At 49.5% G+C, this 14,888-nt stretch overlaps 1 protein-coding gene across 3 annotated transcripts in view; it reads right to left on the bottom strand.

The window, feature by feature from the left end:
• ST14 (ST14 transmembrane serine protease matriptase) overlaps window positions 1–14,888 on the bottom strand; it is a 38,036-nt gene that overhangs the window by 15,841 nt on the left and 7,307 nt on the right. For 2 of the 3 annotated variants that reach the window (XM_019955266.2, XM_070783127.1), the window contains exons 2-4: window positions 697–856; window positions 398–525; window positions 115–185 (exon numbers count right to left, since the gene is read on the bottom strand). In XM_019955266.2, coding sequence (XP_019810825.2) covers window positions 115–185; window positions 398–525; window positions 697–856 — 359 coding nt within the window. Of the gene's footprint in view, window positions 1–114; window positions 186–397; window positions 526–696; window positions 857–9,511; window positions 9,593–14,888 lie in introns of those variants that run through there. The other variant, XM_019955265.2, reaches the window with a different exon arrangement.

Raw genomic sequence — 14,888 nt, 5'->3', positions numbered from 1 at the left:
GGCGGGCATCCTGGCTCTTCAAGCAGGACCTCATGGCCTCATCATCCCGGCGGACCCCACACCCTGCCTGCCCCCCACAGCGGCCCCCCTCCCGGCAGCCCTCCCAGCACCCACCTGAAGGCAGTCACAGTCGACGTCTTGTGGTAGGGGCCCAGGACGGGGATCCCGCTGTATAAGAACTTCAGCTAAGGGAAGGAGAGGAGGCTGACAGCGGGCCAGAGAGCGCCAAGGACCCCGGCCCCCAGCCCAGGCCGCTCCCTCCCTCCTGGGACCTGGGCCCCCTTCCCAGGTCCTGGAGAGCCCCCGTCACACGTCTGGGGGCAGCAGGGGCCTCCTTTCTGCCGGGCGGAGGTGGGGATACCAGAGCCGACAGCAGCACCGGGGGGCAGGGACTCACCGCCTCCTTCACCTTCTTGGCCAGGTTTGCAAACTCAGTGGAGTTGGAGTTCTCGTAGGCATCCAGGAAGTTCTCGTTCCGGACACTCAGGTAGCCGTTGAAGATCTTCTGGACTCGCACATTCCGGTCTGCGAGAGACCCGGGGAGGACGGTGGTCGGACAGAGGGACGTACGCCCTCCAGTGCCCGAACCAGCCCAGCTGCCCTCAGCCACCTAGGGAGCCCACCCCCGGTGGCCCTGCCATCTCCTCTCCCTCCCCAGAACCGTATCCTCCGTCCACCCCGAGGAGGGTCACTCACCCTGGAAGTGCCACGCCAGGAGCCCTGCCAGGAGGGACAGCGCCAGGAAGGCGGCCAGCACGGCCATCAGCACCACCCACCGCCGCGGGCCGCCCTTCTCCACCTTACTGCTATTGTTGGCCGGCAAGAACTCCACGCCTTCCTCACAGCCATTCATATTCTGCACAGAGAAGCCAGTGCACTGCCCGTCAGAACCCCTGGCTCTGCAGCCTGCCGGCCCCGCTGGGGAAGGACATGTCCAGGCTCTCAGGTCCAGCTACGTGAGAAAAACCAGGAGAACCGAGCAGTGGCCTCCCCTCCAGGCATCCACAGGCACGCACTGCCTGAGAACTGTGAGTGTAAATAAAAATGAAACAAGCAGCCCGTGTGAGCTCAGTCAGTTGAGACTGTCACCTCCGTGAGTCACCTCGGATGTAGGAGGAGGGTCAGGTGTGGGGAGAGCCAGCCCAGCCCAGGGATCACCTCCTCAGCACCTCCGGGCAAGCTGCACTGTACACCCTGACCCCAATCCTTGCTCCACCAGTGTGTAACCAGCCAGAAGTAAAAAGGCAGTAACCTGGGCATCTCTGCAGTGCCACGGCAGGACAAGTCTCTGCCTTGAGCCTGAAGTCTCCCAGCCCAGGACACCATGGTGAGCTGAGAAGGCCAGGTCTCTACTGGAATCCATCCATGTCCATGCTCAGACCCAAGAGCATGAAAAACAAACGAAACTTCCAACAAACAGGATGGAGGGGGGTGGGGGGCTCCAGGAATAGGGGCACAAGTATGTACAGGAAGGTGGGGTGTCTGCAGCATGCAATGGCAGGTAGGCAAACTCATCCGCCTACAGCACACACTCTTATCTGCCGCCCTAATCCCCGGGGAGGGGCTGTGCCCTTTCAGAGTTAACTACCTCATACCCACTCCAACACGGCTTGCCATAAAAGCAAAAGCCCCACCCCAAGTTCCACAGAGGTGCCCGTTTACCAGACGTGGCTGTTTTGGTGTGAACCTCAGATTTGTACTTGAGCTGACATTTCCTGGTTTGTCACATTCAGACATTCTCACACAGCTTACTCACTGCTGTGAGAGCTTGTCCCCACGCCTGCCACATTTGGGTATCTGTATCTCGAATTTTAGTTTCCTAATGGGTTATATTTGTGACTTCATCTAATATCAAACCCAGACATACACCCCATAGCTAACCCCACCATGATCATCGTACTACAATACATAAACAGATCAAACCAACACATTGTACACCTCAAAATTACATCTCAAAATGAAATAAAATTCTAAAAACAAAAAAGAAGCACACCCCAGAGTCAACCACTTAAGATGTTTCCAACCTGCTTGTTCTGGAATTTGTCTCCATATTTCTGAATAATACGCCAATACCACCAACTCGATTCATCTATAAAATATAATCAGCTGACTTATAGTACGGTAATCGGTGATTGCAGCCATGAAATTAAAAGGCGCTTACTCCTTGGGAGGAAAGGAATATGCTTTCCAGTAGTCATATATGGATGTGAGAGTTGGATTGTGAAGAAAGCTGAGCACCGAAGAACTGGTGCTTTTGAACTGTGGTTTTGGAGAAGACTCTTGAGAGTCCCTTGGACTGCAAGCAGATACAACCAGTCCATTCTAAAGGAGATCAGCCCTGGGAGTTCTTTGGAAGGAATGATGCTTCAGCTGAAACTCCAGTACTTTGGCCACCTCATGCGAAGAGTTGACTCATTGGAAAAGACTCTGATGTTGGGAGGGATTGGGGGCAGGAGGAGAAGGGGACGACAGAGGATGAGATGGCTGGATGGCATCACTGACTCGATGGACGTGAGTTTGAGTGAACTCCGGGAGCTGGTGATGGGCAGGGAGGCCTGGCGTGCTGCGATTCATGGGGTTGCAAAGAGTCAGACACGACTGAGCGACTGAACTGAACTGAATGTGTATTTCAAAGTCCTTCCTTCTGTCTTTCACCCATCTTCCCAAAAGATACAGGGCTAAAGTTAAAAAATATATTATGTCCATACTCTATGTTTTTATTATTAATCTTGAGAATATTGTTCACTATAGTTTCCTTCTCACTGCAATTTATTTATTTCTCCTGCTGTGAATATTCATTTACTCAGGTTTTTTTGTTTTTTCCACATATATCTAAGTCTTTCCATACAATCTAAGTGCTCTGTAACGTTCTTCTCACCTTCCACATATAAAGTCTGTCGAAGAACCTCTCATTTCATTTTCTTCCTGGAGGCACTCTGTCCTTTCCCGTAGCTGCTGTCTGGAACTTCCCCCACCACCGTGACCCTGGGGAGTTCCTGAATTCAACTTCCTGTTGGGTGGGTAATATCCCCAACCAGGAATCGATCCCAGGGTCATGGCAGTGAAAGCATTGAGTCCTAACCACTGGACTACCAGGGAACTTCCAATTCCCTCTTGCATTAAAACCCCTATTTCCTGGATTCCATGTCTTCACCTCTGTTGGCTCACTTCATTTCGGTGGACACATACTTCAGTAGTTTCTAGAGAGGGACATTTCTTGCAACTTTGCATGTTTCAGAAGGACCTTAACTCCGTACTCGTGTTTGTTACTGTCTGGGCTGGGTATAATTCAAATAATTTTCACTTAGAATTTTAAAGTCCCCAGTGTTCTACAGCTTTTAATTTTGCTTTGCAGAAATAAGATAATAGTACAAATCCATCATTTTTTATTCGTAATTTGTTGTCTTTCTCTGAAAATCCTGAGGAAGTGCTTGGAACTGGGTCTTTCAACTTCACAACACTGAGCTCTCCGTCCGCCCTTTGAGCTTGGAAAGTCTTATCTTTCAGTCTGGCAAAGTTTCCTGTATTATTTTAGATTATGTCCTCCCCTTTATCTTCTCTTTTCTGTTTCTGTAAGTCCTACTATATGGATCCTTTATTTATCCTTTCTCTGCTACTATTATCCATCTTGATTTTTAATCTATTTTTTCATTTCTGCTATCAAAACTTTCATCTCCAAAAGTTCTGTCTTGTTCTCTGACTTTTGGATGCAAAAATCTTCTCATCCTGATATTTCTATTGAGTAACTTTTCTCAATAGAGAAACTGCTGTTGATTTTCTCTTTTGTGTTGAAGGCTTTCCTTAAATGCCTGAGAATATGAGGCTATTTGCTCAAATTCAGGAATGAAGTCCTAAAGGTTGTTTGGAAGTTCTGTGGACATGGCCAGCCAGAGGCGGCTTCACTTTGGGCCACAATTCAGTGACTAGCCAGATACTTTATTGGACACTCCCTAGGATACTGCTAGGCTGTGTAGATCTTTTCTATGGGATGGCTTGGTTACTGCAGAAAATGATTTTCTAGTCTCCAGGATGGGATAATTTAAACCTAGCCACTAGCATTCAGAACATGGGAGAGAAGAGACCTATAACTGTTTTCGCCTTCACTGCAGCCCTCTGGCTCCCAGTGTCCTCGAGTCTGGAGAAATCAATTTCCCATCCCTTCTATGGGATGTGTGGATAGGAGCATTTTTATTTGGAGTGGAGGTGGGGCTCTGGAGATTTCTAATAATGCCCTTCCCTGTCTCACCTCTATCTTCTATAAATACCTGAGCCCCATTCCTGAGTCTGGCAGAGGACGTGATAGAGAAATACTAGAAGAATATTTCCAAGCATTAAAGAGAGTCGTATCTCTTCAAAGGGCTCAATGAATAATGAGAAAGATAAATGAAAAAGCACACATAACAAAATACATCATGATGAAGTTTCAGAACACCGAGGTTTAAAAGCATATCCTCTACTGCATGATATGACCGACAAGGGCCTCATTTCCAGAATATACGAACAGCTCATACAACCTAGTAACAAAAAACAAACACCTCAATCGAAAAATGGGTAGAAGACCTAACCACCCATTTCAAAGAAGACATACAGATGGCCAACAGGCACATGAGACGATGCTCAACCTAGATAATTATTAGAGAAATGCAAATCAAAACTACAGTGAGGTATCACAGGTATTCACTGGTCAGAATGGCCATCATCAAAAATTCTACGAATAATAAACGCTCAACAAGGTGTGGAGAAAGGGGAACCCTCTTACTGTTGCTGGGAATGTAAACTGGTTCAGCCACTGTTGAAAACAGTATGGAGGTTCCTCAAAACACTAAAAACAGAGTTGCCACGTGATCTAGCAACCCCAAGCCTGGGCCTATATCTGAACAAAACTGTAACTCAAAAAGATACATGTTCCCCTATGTTCCGGGCAGCACTATTCACAATAGCCAAGATATTGAAACGACCTAAATGTTGACCAAAGATGAATGGATAAAGAAGATGTGGTATATTTATACAATGGAATATTTCTCAGCCATAAAAAAGAATGAAATATCGTCATTTGCAGCAACATGGATGAACCTAGGGATTATCATACCGAGGGAAGTAAGTCAGACGAAGACAAATACCATATGATATCACGTATATGTGGAATCTAAAAATTGATACAAATGAATCAAGCAAAATTTCATGGTCATGGGTTGGAAGACTCAAGATAGTTAAGATAGTTAAGATAGTTAAGATGTCTTGTTTGCCTCAGCTGCCTACAGCATCAGCAGGCTGTTCACAGAAATTGATGAGCTGCTTCTGAAATTCGTACGCAACAAGCTCTGAAAAAGAACAAAACTGAAGGACTTACATCACCTTATCTTGAGATTTACTGCAAAGACAACAAATTTTTTTTTTTAAGTCATGCATTTCATTTCCAAGAGTGACTTTGATTCTTAGATGGTTCTTTTTTTAACCATAGCCTTTTCGATGCTATGAATTCACCACCTTCTTGTTCTTTCTTAGGCTACCAACTTGATTGTTTTTATATGATCTTCAGAATCATGTCTTTGCCCGTCTAGGTTGCAGGTTTGCTTTAAATGTCCAAAGGTCTTTGGTTGTCTAATAATACTGGAAAATGAAAAAAGAGTAAGGCTTTATCTAGACTCTGAGCAAACTGTGTGTCTATGTCTATATGTGTTGGAAGAAATGTAACAGAATAATAGTTTATTCAGTTTATTTTCAGCGTACAGGGTAACTTCACAACTGTTTCCTTATTCAAGCCCCACAACAACCCTGAAAGCATTCATGAGGGGCATCCTCGCTACTATTCTACAGAAAGGCAGGGGAAAATGATGAGTTTGTGGGATCACACAGCCACGAGGTGGCGCTCCAGATTTGACCTTCATCTTCGGCCTCCCTCGGTCAGCACCCAGAACTCAGGGTGGGAAACTCAGGTGGGAAACGGGAAAGCCAACTCCTTGGGAAGGAAAGGTGGCTGACAGCATGGACAGTGGAGCCCAGGCGCAACCCCAGGCTGGCTGCGGAGCACGGTGTCGGCGGTGGGGCTGGCTCCAAGGTCTGTTCGTCCCTGCAGTGTGAATCCTGGGCTTCGATCAGCCCAGAAATGCTGTTTAATCAGTAACTAGACGACTTCTTTTATTACCCCACTCTTGGCTCCACTTTCAGGTATATGAGAGATCATCTTGCCTAACCCAGTCATTTTACTGATAAGGAGACTGAGGCTGAGAGACAGGGCGTGACTTGTCCAAAGTCACAAGGGAGGTGTTGCTGCTGCTGTTCATCACTAAGTCGTGTCTGACTCTTTGTGACCCCATGGACTGCAGCACGCCAGGCTTCCCGGTCCTTTAGCATCTCCCGGAGTTGACTCAAACTCATCTCCACTGAGTCGGTGATGTCATCAAACCATCTCAACCTATGTCCCCCTTTTCTCCTTTTGCCTTCAATCTTCCCCAGCATCAGGGTCTTTTCTAATGAGTCAGCTCTTCCCATCAGGTGGCCAAAGTATTGCAGCTTCAGTTTCAGTCCTTCCAATGAATATTCAGGACTGATTTCCTTTAGGATTGACTAATTGGATCTCCTTGTTGTCCAAGGGACTCTCAAGAGTCTTCTCCGACACCACAATTCGAAAGCATCAGTTCTTCAGCATTCAACCTTCTTTATGGTCCAACTCTTACATTTGTACGTTGACTATGGGAAAAACCATAGCTTTGACTCTATGGACCTTTGTTGGCAAAGTGATGTCTCCCTTCACAAAGGGAGTGAAGCCAGTAAAACAACAAAGAGGGATAAGCCACACCAACCCTTGTGGCTGGGGTTTTACAGATGCGTGGGACCGGGAGGCCCCCAGGGAAATAGGAGGCAGGCAGTTCCCACCAGCTCAGGCTCAACGGCAAACACAGTCTTCTCCCTACATGCGACCACCTCTACAGGCCAAAGAGCCAATGGAAGCGGGAGGATGTGCATGCCCACCTGGGCCTCTCCTTTCTCTTTCATAAAGTAAACACGTTCGCAGGTGCACACATAAAACCCAGTGCTGTGCTGTGAAGCAGGTACTGGCCTACCACAAACAGAGGCCACACAACTCTCACAGCCTCTTCTCACCAACCGGCTTGAGTCAGATCCTGGAGGCTCAAGGCCAGCTCAGACAAGAGAGTGAGGAATGACTTCCTGGAGAACAGACAGACATCATAGGTGCACACGGAGGGACTCACAGGTGCACACAAAGCTCCTGGAGGGATGACCCAGGGAGCGGGACACCAGGGCAAATCAGATCACCATCCTGTCCACCCGACTTCTTGGAGGGATTGAGGAGGGGGGTACCACCCAAAGACCAAGGAGGAAAGACATGTAAGCCCTGGAGAATATCCTATTTCCTGCCGGTTTAAAGCACATCAGTGCAAATGATGCCTATCCTCCCCAAAGTCAGGGATTGTCCCAAAACCAAATTTATAGAAGGTAAAAAGGAAAAGGCATATTTTATTTGATGCTATAGGAAAGATCCTTGTGGGCTTCCCTGGTGGCTCAGTGGTAAAGAACCCTCCTGCCAGTACAGGAGACGTGGGTTCGATTCCTGGATCAGGGAAGATCCCCTGGAGAAGGGAATGGCAACCCACTCCAGTATTCTTGCCTGGAGAATCCCATGGACAGAGGAGCCTGGAGGGCTACAGTTCATGGGGTCGCAAAGAGTTAGACACGACTGAGTGAACAACAGACCCTTGTGGCCACCCTACTCCTGTTAAGTACCAGACTCACCAGAGCTAAAAGCTACATGCTTAGCGAGCAAAACTGTGTCCAAATCAGCCTCAGAAGCCTCCTCTGGACAGCACCCTTTGCCCAGTTCCCCGAGTGCCCCTGGATGGGCTGGCACCACTGCTCGCCCGCCAGGCCGGCTCTCCAACCGGCTCCAGGGACCAGCAGATCCAGAGCCAGCAGCTGCAGCTGGCAGCCCATTACCGTCCTTGTGGGAGAACAGCTACTGGTGAGTGCTTGTGTTTACAAACAGCAGAAAGGACAGTAATGACCCAAAAATCCACAGGAGATTCCAGTCAAAGCAGACAGAGAAGAAATAAATAGTCACACCAGGCTCTCCTTTTTAAGACTGTTCCTCATTTGGCCAAGGTTGGGTGTGATCTGTTGGGAAGGCAGCGGATGAAGCTGAGGCTTAAGAGGTCTCGGGCAGTCCTGGGAGGGGCCATGAAATGCCCTCACGTGATGCCTGATGACGTGCTCCTGCAGCTGAGGATCAAGATCAAGGGGCAGAAGTGATGTCACTGGCTGCAGACACTGACCTGAGGCTAGACAGGGTGGCTGGCTTCATGCGCCACTCCCAGCTCCACCGTGAACTGCTGGTCACAGGTTCCGTGACTCAGTATACCCACCAGGTTGGATAGATTTCAATTCTTTTGTAAGAGTTATTTGTTTCTTTATTTTTGACTGTTCTGGGTCTTAATTGCACACAGGCTCTCTCAAGTTGAGGAGGGTGGTGGCTACTCTCTAGCGGCGGTGCACGGCTCTAGAGCATGGGCTCAGTAGTTGTAGCACACAGGTTAGCTGCTCTGCAACATGTAGGATCTTCCCAGACCAGGGATCGAACCTGTGTCCCCAGCATTGGCACATGGATTCTTAACAACTAGACCACCAGGGAAGCCCCAGATGGATGTCAATTCCATGATGAGAACCAGAAAATATCCGTGACATGGTTCAAACAAGAAAGCATGGTGTGCATGCCTGCAATCATTTCCCAAGGTGAGGGTCCATCTCGTGCAACTTTGAAGATGCCTTTATTTTCAAGAGGAAAAGACAAAGCCAGCATAACTCTCTTGGCCACTCCCCAATGCCAGGTCAAGTTAGATCCTGGCCAGAATCCCTAGCAACTCAGCATGGCTCAAGGCTACCAGAGACGACACAGCAAGGAGTTAATTCCAAAACCTAACACTGTATTTGTCACCCTGGGAGATACTGAGCACAGTACAATGCATGGCACTGAGATACCAGGGGTGAACCTGGAGAAAGGCCCCTTCTTCAAGTTGCTAGTTATGAAGGGACCCTGTCTCCAGGCAGGAGGGGCCCTACTTAGATGGGCTCTCTCCAGTTTAATCAGCAGCATGGGCTTACCTGGTGGTCCAGTGGATAAGAATCCACTTTGCAATGCAAGGCATACTGGTTTGATCCCTGGTCCGAGAAGATCCCATATCGGGCAGCTAAGCCTGAATGCCACAACTCCTGAACCCAAGCTCTAGAGCCCACGAGCCCATAACTACTGAAGCCCACATGCCCTAGAGCCTGTGAACAGAGAAGCCACTGCAATGAGAAGCCCGTGCACCTCAACTAGAGTAGTCCCCGCTCTCTGCAAGTAGAAAAAACCCAGGCGCAGCAACGAAGACCCAGCACAGCCAAAAAATAAATAAATAAATCTTAAAAAACCAGCACCCATCAAAAAAAAAATTCAAGCGGCTATAAGTAGAAAGCAGCCGACATGCAGGCTCTCAAGGGAAGGGACTTCACTCACTCTACGGTCACTGCAGTCCCGGCCCCGCACAATGACCAGCACAGAGAGGACACTTGATCCGCTCATCACAGGATGACTGAAGCAACAAAGGAGAAGGGAAAAGACACCCATGTTGGAATCCACTCACTCACCAGCCCTGGGGCAACTGATTTCCCAAAGAAGGCAGATTCTCAAGGAACAGGAGGCTCCCCTCAATCGCACCACCCCAGCATTTCCCAGACTTGCCTGGTGTGAAAAAGAATGATTAAAACACACCAGCAAAAGGAGCATAGTGCTTGCCCAGCATCCAGATCCCCTGGTCCCTCTCCTGGGAGGTTCCGATGCTGCGGAGCAGGGGCACCACCCCAGGATCTGCAAGCTTACCCCGCATCCCAGGTCATTCTCAGGAAATGGATCTGGAGAGTACCTGCCAGGCCACCTATCCTTTCCCGGAGGCTGCTGGCCGGGCCCACCCACCTCCCCTCTCAGTGAGAGGAGCCCGCCAGCTGGGTCATGTCAGTTTCAGTCGGCCTATTTTAAGCAATCGCCTGGGATGCAAGGTACCTGCAAGAGGGGCTGGACTTGGCGCCCAAGCTCAGGGCCCTCCCACAACAGCTTATGAGTAGCACCCAGAAGTCCCGGAGGCTGCCAGCAGACACACACTGCCAGCCGAGGCTCGTCAGCAGCAGATGGACTCCCTGAGTCCTCTGCCTTCTTGTTGCTTGACCCTCTGACCCTGCCCTTTCAACCTGGTCACTTTTCTCAGCTGCTGACCTGCCAGGAAATGGGTGAGGCGGCGGGGCCCTACAGAGGATCCAGAATTACCTGCAGATCTGTGACCCCACGGCATCCAGGAGAACAGAAAGCTGACTCAGAGCCAACGGCTCCCACTGGAGGAAATAAACCTAAACTCCGTACACCTGGTCAGAGCTGGACAGAAAGTTCCCAGAGTCTAACTCAGCCGACCGTGGGCACTGCGGGCACAGGACCTGGTGATTCTCTGCCAGTCACCATCCAGCTCCTGCAGGTTTCACGCCTGTATCCCCTCCCCATTCCTGGCACTGCCCAGGGCCCCGGCTGGCCACACCACTGTGGCACCAGGACCACACACACCTGCAACCAGACTCGGCAGATACAAGCCTCTTCTTTCTTCTACGAGCGGTCGAGGTGGGTGGATTTCTACCCCTCCAATACTGGTCTGGGCGTGTTAACCTAGTCCTCAGCCAGGCGGCCCCCAGACCAGTGAGGAAGTAGGTTGGTGCCCACCCCACCACTGTGAAAGGCTCGGCTCACATCACCACTTCCGAAGCCCAATGTGTCCCCGAGGACAAAGCCAGGGCCCAGCCGCTCCAGGAAGTGTCTGTGGACCACCTCAGTCCACAGTCTTTGTCCCTGGGACCTCTCCTCCCTTAGACCCTTGGCATCAATGATATCCCCAGGGCACAGCGGGCAGACAGGCAGTCCTGAGAGGTCAGGCACCCCAGTTTCCTCTTTCTACTGCTTCTCTCCCCCACACCCTCTACCCTTGACTTTGCCCAGGGTTAGAACCTGACTGACAGACTGACTGAAGGACTTCGTTCTTCACAGCCAGAATTAAGTAGCTTACCCAAGACAGGTTCCAAGGCCCAAGGAACTTTCCAGACTTGTCTCCACTCTCCGGGAACGGGAGAGAAAGCTCACTCTACACCCCAGGGATCAGCTGACAGCTCGCCAAGCTCTCTGGTGTCAGCCACCCCGTCACGTGCTATACCTTCAGCATCTAACTTTAGACCCTCCTGGTCTCTTCCTCTCCCAGTCCTCATTTAAATGCTCCCCCTCCTTTGTTATTCTAAGCAGAGAATTCTATCTCAGATGGGCTCCAAGATTCATAACAGAGCAGCACCCCTCAATACAGCCAGTCTCTTTGATCCCACAAACTTTGCCCTCACTGTGTCCTTTTTGGTCAGAAACCCTCTTCCGGGCCCAGCCACATCCACCTTTCTCCTGTCACCTGACCGGGAGCAGAAGTATCTGCCTGCAGGGGCATAACCAGGCACATTGCCCCAGAAGCTGAACCAGAAAGAAACTGAACAAGAAACCAAGAAACTAACAAGACTAAGAAGCTAACGAAGGAGAAACTGAAGACTGAGGTTAAAGCAGCAATGTGTAATTTCTTTTCATCTTTCTTCTTTTTTCTCACTGAGCCCACATTCCAGTTTCATGGGATAGTGCTTTTTTAGTCGTTAACACTTTTGTTGAGATCACTGTAAATTCAAATGCAGTCGTAAGAAATAATACCAAGATCCCTTGTACGCTTCACCCAGTCTCCCTCAACGGTAACATCTCATAAGACTATAACACTACGACACGGTTATAACCCACAGATCTGATTCAGCTTTCCCATTTTACTTGTACTCATTATAATAAGTTCCATAAGATTTTATCACTGGTGTATGTCTGTGTATGTATATGTCTGTGTACCAACAGTCAGGATTCTGAACCAAGACTTCCCTGGCAGTCCAGTGGTTAAGACTCCTCGCTTTCAGCGCAGCAGGCGTGGATTCGACCCCAGGGACTGTAACCCACCAGACTCCTCTGTCCGTGGGATTCTCCAGGCAAGAATACTGGAGTGGGCTGACATTTCCTTCTCCAGGGAATCTTCCTGATGCAGGGATTGAACACGAGTCTCCTGCATTACAGGCAAATTCTTTACCATCTGAGCCACCAGGAAGGCCCCAGGAATGTTAGAAAAGTGAAAGTGGGAAAGTGTTAGTTGCTCAGTCGTTTCCGACTGTTTGCAACCCTATGGACTGCAGCCCGCCAGGCTCCTCTGTCCGTGGTATTCTCCAGGCACGAATGCCGGAGCGGGTTGTCATTTCCTTTTCCAGGGCCAGGAACATTAGCTCAACTACAAATCTGGCAGTTTGGGAGAAAGCACTGAATATGCAAACAAGAAAGTCCCATCACCAGAGAGAGGCCCCAGTCCACGACTACAACCCGTGCAAGGACAGAGCGAGGAGAGAACTCCGGATCCATGTCCGGTCCCATCCCCCGGGGGCCACCCTTTCTGGGGAAAATAGCTTTTTCGGCTAGGGCCAGCATTACAAAGTTCTCCCTTCCCCCAGGGCACTCGGCATCACAATAGCCCAGCATATTAGCATTGCAATAGAACCAGCCTGATTCCTCCCAGCTCCTCCAGCTCCAAGCAGCTACAGAAACACTCCTCTGGGTCTGCTCTTTGTCCAGCTCAAATGCTCAACTCAACCAACCATTCAAACTGTTTAAACCTCTGGTCATCTGGTGCCACTTCACAGGAGCAATGTTCCCGTTAAGACCTGGAACCCAGAATTCAGCAGCAGAATTCAAATGGGTCAGGGCTGTTGGTCAATTTCTTCCGCTAGCCCCTTGGCTCTGTTTCCATTCATTGTTCCATAACACAGGCAATTAGCACACATAAATACCACAAATAAAATAACAATACAGAATGACACATCCACTGGATGAAACTTTACACAGCAATCAAGAATAGTTTTTCAAAGAGTAGGAAACAACTCTCTAAAATACAATGTTAACTGAAGAAAAACAAAGTCAGTGCTGGGCCCTTCCCACCCTTCCAAACTCCCGCTTAGGTGCCTCCTCTGAGACGCTCCCCAGGAAAGCCCTGCCCCTTCTGGTCTCCCCAGCGTTCCAAGCACAGCTCCAGGGGCAGTTGGTCCGCGCTCAAGGTCAACCACCTGCTCCTTAAGGATGGAGGTGGGGAGCGGGAGGGAGCCCTGTCTTGTTCCACAATCCCAGCATGCATAAAGATCTGTAATGAATGTGTGATGAATTAGTTCATTACAACCATGCCTTTAGCTGCAGAACAGGAAGAACATTATGATTCCATTTGGGAAAGAATACATGTACACATATATATTAATATGCATAAAAGTATTGGTTCATGCATAAAAGACCGGGAGAATAGAAATCAAACTATAGGGATTATGAAACCTGGGGGAGAGAATTTCAGAGGAATTTCACTGTGTATATTTCTACATTGTTCAAGTTTAAAAAAAAGTCCTGAGGCGCCCCTGGTGGTCCAGTGGTTAAGAAACTGCCTGCCAATGAAGGAGACACAGGTTTCATCCACGGGTTCAGTCCCTGGTCCGGGAAGATCCCACATGCAGTGGAGCAACTAACCCTGTGGTTCACAACTACTGAGCCCACGTGTGCTACTGAATCCCACTCACCCTAGAGCCCGTGTTCTGCAACAAGAGAAGCCACCGCAATGAGAAGTCTGCACACCGCAAGAAGAGTAGCCCCTGCTCACCACAACTAGAGAAAACCCGCACAGCCAAAAATAAATAAACGTCATTTCCTAATTTCAATAATCAGAAAAAAGAAAGCAACTTTTTAATAGAAAATATACACAGGCAATACCAAGATATTAAAAAGCCTCTCTAGAGAATTCCCTGGTGGTCCAGCAGTTAGGACTGCACGCTTTCACTGCTGAGGGCCTGGGTTCAACCCCTGGTCAGGGTACTAAGATCCCACAAGCCGTGCGGTATGGCCAAAAATAAATAAAATATGAAAATAATTGTTTAAAGTATGACCAAGTAAAAAAGCTGGGGAGTGGGGAGATTTACTTGACATTTTAGGGAGACACATTACAGGCCTGGCTTCGTCAACTCAAAACTCTGGGTCTGCCGTGACGCCCTGCTGCCTCCTTGGACTCCTTCGGTCCCAGCCGTGGGAGGCTGAAGGCTTGGCGTCTGCAGTCAGGGTGGTGTGCTCGCTCTCAGCGAAGCCGGACAGAGTGCTATTCTGCATGGCCTCTCCAGCAGGCAGCCCAGGGCCTTCTGACTCATGATTAAGTCATCCCAGGTGTCGGCCTTTCCCTCCCGGTAGGATGCCACCGACAGAGACGATTTCTCCAAGATCACGTCAGAGCTGTTTCGATATAAGAAACGACACAGGAAGGACGCAGGGGCAGCCCCAAGGCCACCGCCCTGAGCGACTTGGGTGCGTGAGGGCACCCTCTTGGGCACAGCTGTGCAGCGAGACACCCGTTCCTCCAGCCTGCAGTCCTCCACTGTGCCCAGCAGACAGGAGGCTGAGACGCCTTCCAGAACATACACTGCACATATACAACCACACACTAGGTAAACCCCTGTACATGGCACAGACCGCACAGAGCATGCAAACCATAAACAACCTGATTTGTTTCCTCTGGCAGGTGAAGTTCTTCTATTTTAAAATTCCCATTATGGGCTTCCCTGGCGGCTCAGTGGTATAGAATCAGCCTGCCAGTGCAGGGCTTGACCCCTGGTCAGGGAAGATCCCACATGCAGCAGAGCAACTAAGACCTTGCACCACAACTACTGAGCCTGTGCTCTAAGCCGGGGAGTCGAAACGACTGAAGCCCACGTGCCCTTGAGCT

This window comes from Bos indicus, chromosome 29, assembly GCF_029378745.1.
Source record: "Bos indicus isolate NIAB-ARS_2022 breed Sahiwal x Tharparkar chromosome 29, NIAB-ARS_B.indTharparkar_mat_pri_1.0, whole genome shotgun sequence".
Lineage (NCBI taxonomy): Eukaryota > Metazoa > Chordata > Mammalia > Artiodactyla > Bovidae > Bos > Bos indicus.
Note: the sequence above shows the minus strand (reverse complement) of the source record. Positions and strands in the feature narration are given on the sequence as shown.